Here is a 4604-nt window from a genome sequence, read left to right on the forward strand (position 1 = left end):
CTATAATGGATTGATTTCTACAATTGCTGCTCAACTGGGGATAGATACCACAGTCCAAACCATAATGATTAAATACATTGCTAGTGACCGATGCCCACCAATGATCATACACAACGACATGGGTGTTTGGGTATATTTAGATAAAAAAAAAAGAGTACAAAGATTTCTTCAGTAGGTTTCCTTTATGTATCACATTGGAGGATAGTGAAATGGAGGGAATTGAATTCCATCATGATGGTGAAAGTAGTTCCAGTTCAATAAACAGGGGTCGAGAAATTCAATCTTCATACATGGGAAATATTATTGAACAGATTGATATGGCTTCAAGTGAACATATTGAGTTGTTGGATAGTTGTGAAACTGAAATAATAAGCGACCCTCGACATGAATTTGTTGTGGAAAAACAGATTTACAAGGATAAAGAAACACTCAATGCAGTTATGAGGCAATATGCCTTTATGAAGCAGTTTCAATTTCGGGTGAAAAGGTCTGGTACAAAAAGGTACGAACAAATATTATTGTTTATTGTAGATAAATAAAAAATGTATGAAGCATGTATGTATTTAAATCACATATATAATATAGGTGGGTGTATGAATATTGTATGATGTATGTATAAAAATGTATATTTTTCAATGTTTCTGATGTGTACTTCTTCATCAATAGCTATCATCTCGTATGCCCTGGTGACAATTGTTCATGGTGTTTAAAGGCCTCAAGTCTAAATGAGTCAAGGCTTTTCAAGATTAGGAATTTATGTGATGTGCACACATGCTTGTTAAAGGATAGAATTTATGAACAACGTCAAGCAACTTCCAATGTCGTCAGCATTATTATAATGGATAAGTATGAAGATCCAAAAACAATATACACACCCAAGGATATATCTAGGGACATGAGGAAACAACATGGTGTAACATTGACCTACATGCAAGCTTATAGAGCGAAGCAAAAGGCAATGATTATGTTACGAGGGGATCCCGCCGACTCGTACAGTAAAATTCCAGCCTACTTATACATTTTACAGAAGACATATCCGGGATCGGTTGTAAGATTGGAAAAAACAGAGGAAGACCGTTTCTTGTATACCTTTGTAGCACTGGAAGATTGTATTAGAGGATGGGAGTATTGCAGACCTATAGTGGTGGTTGATGGAACCCATCTTAAATCAACTTACAAGGGGACTATGCTAATTGCTTGTACATTGGATCCAGGAGGTTTGTTTTTTATCTTTTTTTTTTTTTAAAAAAAAGTTTATAACTGATTGTATTATTTGTGTATGGAAGCAGGTAGTATACTGCCGCTTGCTTATGGTATAGTTGATTCCGAAAATGATTCATCTTGGACATGGTTCTTTGAGTGGTTCAGGGATGCTTTTGGTGAGAGGGAGAACATGTGCTTTGTGTCGGACAGGCATGAAAGTATATGGAATGCGAGTGCAGCAGTGTACCCTGGGCTGCCTCATTATGCCTGTATTTGGCATTTGTGGAACAATTTAATTAAGCAATGCCACAGAAACAAAGAGCAGATGAGGAAATTATACTATGCAATGGCTAAGGCATACACCCTCCAAGAGTTTAACAAATGCATGGGAAGGGTGACCAAAATAGATAGGAAGCTGAGGAGATACTTGTTTGAGATTGGTTATCATAAATGGACACGGATACATGCAACAGTAAAAAGAACATGGACACAGACTTCAAACATAGCTGAATCTATAAACAATGCTACAGTGAATGCTAGGGAATTGCCGGTGGCAAAATTATTGGATTTCATGAGGGAATTGGTTGAAAGATGGAATGCGACGCACAATGAAGAAGCAAAGAATACATTCACAGATCTTACTAAAAAGTATCAAGAAATTATCAACAAGAATGGGGTATTATCACACCGTATGACTGTAAGATAATCCTTCTGTTAACTTATATCCTTTTTTTTTTCTGTCATATGTATGAAAACTCTATAATATGTGTATATATGTTGTATGTTTAGTGTATAATTACTGAATTACTTGTACAAAGGTAATTTTGATTGCAGGTACGAGCTTCCACTGAATTTCTACATACAGTGATTGATGGTGTTAGGAGGTTCACAGTGTGTCTTCGAGCTAGGACGTGTACTTGTGGAAGATTTCAACTGGATGAGATACCTTGCGGGCATGCTATGGCTGCTATAGTGTATAGGCACCAACATGGAGCGGAATATACCTCTGCCTACTACAGCAATAAGAATTTCCTAGATACATATGCAATACCAGTTGTGCCTCTTCCATGTGAAAGTACATGGGATATACTGAGGCATGTAAAGGAAGAGATTGTGTTCCCACCAGATGGTAAAAGACCACCAGGAAGACCAGCTACCAAACGAATGAAACCATTCTACGAGGGGAAATTTAAGAAATCAACAGTGACATGCAACAGATGTGGTACAGAAGGCCACAATAAGAAGACCTGTAGCAATATTCCAAAGGGAAATTAAATAGTCGACAATGTTATGGCGGTGATATTTTTTTTTAATGAAAGTAGAAACTCTGTTTTTTTTCCTTTTTAGTAACAGTAGAAACTGACTCTGTTTTTTTTTTTTTTTAGTAACAGTAGAAACTGAGTACAATTTTAATAATAATAATGTTGAAAAGTTGATATGAATTTGGTTATCAACATTACGTGTTTGGTTTTGGTTGGCTATAATAAAATCTTATAGTTTGTCTGCAATATGTATGGTTACTGTATGAATAATGTATTTAACAGGCTGATGTATTGTGGTAAATATGTCAGAGCTCACAAGACGATCTATATGGAAGGGCAGTTTTGTTGATGCATTCCTCTTGAGAATGAAGAAGAAGAGAGATCTTCTTTTTCACAGGAAAATTTACCTGTGGTTTGTTGGTGGACTCACTGGCTTTCACTTGTATCTAATAAGCACCAATCAGGTCAGTTGCTTTACCTTGTATTCATGTTGATAGAATTGGGTTTTACCACAGGAAGGCCTTTTGTGTTTTGCCTTCTGGCTGCTTTTATACCTTTGTTGGACCCATGAATATGCTGCTGTTCCTTTAGCAGAATATGATTGGGACCTTTTGATTCCTTTTTAGTGACCTTATGATGCAAGGAAAAGAGGAGGAGCCTAATGTACTACTTTCTCTGTTCCCATAATTGCTTCTGCATTTTAGTATACTGTTGGACGGGAGGGTAGGGTCAGGTTGGTGTTTTATGTCTTCTTTTTTATTTCAAGTTGTTCCTTCGCATTTATCTATAATAGATGCAGGCAGTTCTGGTGAAGGTTTTGGGCTGTTCTGATTTAGGATAAACTGCACTCTGGTTTTCTTGCTTTTCTTTCCTTCTAATCATTTAAACCAAATAATCTGTTTTGGTTGGGTGGTCATGCATCAGGTTTCTTTTAGTCAAACTACTGTCTATATAAGTTAAAGTAAAATAACTTTTAGACAAGGTGTCTTGCTGTGAGATCCCACGCAAAGCTTGACACCTAAATATGTCAGAGCTCACATTACATTATTTTCAATTTGGCATTTCTTACAATCTGCAGAACCTGAAGCAAGAGCAGCTACACGATTCAAAACGCCTCTCAAACCAAATTGTATGAAAGACGTATCAAATATGATTAATAAACTCAAAGATTCATAGCAAGATGAGTTACAATATTTGCATAACAAAACAGGCAAAAACTTAAGATGGATCCCAACAAAATGTATCATAACCACTGAAAGATTCATAGCAAGATGAGTTACAATATTTGCATAACAAAACAAGCAAAAACTTAAGATAGATCCCGACAAAATGTATCATACCCAGTCACCAACAAACTATGTTTTTACATCAAACGCTACAAACTAGTAACTCTAAAAACTAATCTTTCACTTTTCGTTTAGGTCTCGGTAATTTTTCCCACTGGGGGACAGGTTCCTTGCGAATTCTTGGCCCACCTAATTTACCGGTAACCAATCCAGTGGCTTCACACTGACTAATAGCTCCAGCATCCTGCTTTTGCCTTGCATAATCCCACAGTAGGGCACCATACCTACTACGGTGAAGATGATGATCGAACTCGTCCTTTGGGATTTCCAAGATGCCTTGGCTGATATATTCAGCAAATGCACATACATAGACTCCACAATCACTGAAAAGAAAATGATAATGGAATGTATGAGAAAAGAATTTTTTATGTATGAAAACTATCAACAGATGTTAAAAATTGCAAAAGACCATATTTCATAGAATAAATATACGTACTTTGATTCCGGATCTTGTTCTGGCAAATTCTCCACGAAGACATAATCCAAAGGATCAGAAAGACCCTTCTCAATGTATTCTATGTTATTCTTCCAGTCTACGTCATCCCTTTTGCCATAAAATCCAGTACTGTTAAAGAAGAGTGGTATCATTTTTGCCAGTTTTTGAACAATTTCTCTAACCGCACGAGTGTGCGCTGCACCTCCCGGGAGTGAATCATAGACATAAAGACACCTGCTTTGTATAGATAAAACAGCCAGCACCCAATGATGTTTCTGGTCTACATTAATCGGTATGAGCACATAGTCGACTTTATCCCAAGTGATATTTGCAAGCAACTTATACCCACGGATAACT

General features: G+C 36.7%; 1 protein-coding gene across 1 annotated transcript; it reads left to right on the forward strand.

Moving 5' to 3' along the window:
* Nucleotides 1-209: 209 nt before the first annotated feature.
* Nucleotides 210-3600, forward strand: LOC132639773 (uncharacterized). The gene is made up of 6 exons (XM_060356196.1): nt 210-502; nt 667-1217; nt 1290-1879; nt 2038-2425; nt 2775-2929; nt 3544-3600. The coding sequence occupies exons 1-6, from the start codon at nt 210-212 to the stop codon at nt 3598-3600; spliced, it is 2034 nt and encodes a 677-aa protein (XP_060212179.1).
* The last annotated feature ends 1004 nt before the right edge of the window (nt 3601-4604 follow it).

Source organism: Lycium barbarum, chromosome 5 (genome assembly GCF_019175385.1).
Source record: "Lycium barbarum isolate Lr01 chromosome 5, ASM1917538v2, whole genome shotgun sequence".
Classification (NCBI taxonomy): domain Eukaryota; kingdom Viridiplantae; phylum Streptophyta; class Magnoliopsida; order Solanales; family Solanaceae; genus Lycium; species Lycium barbarum.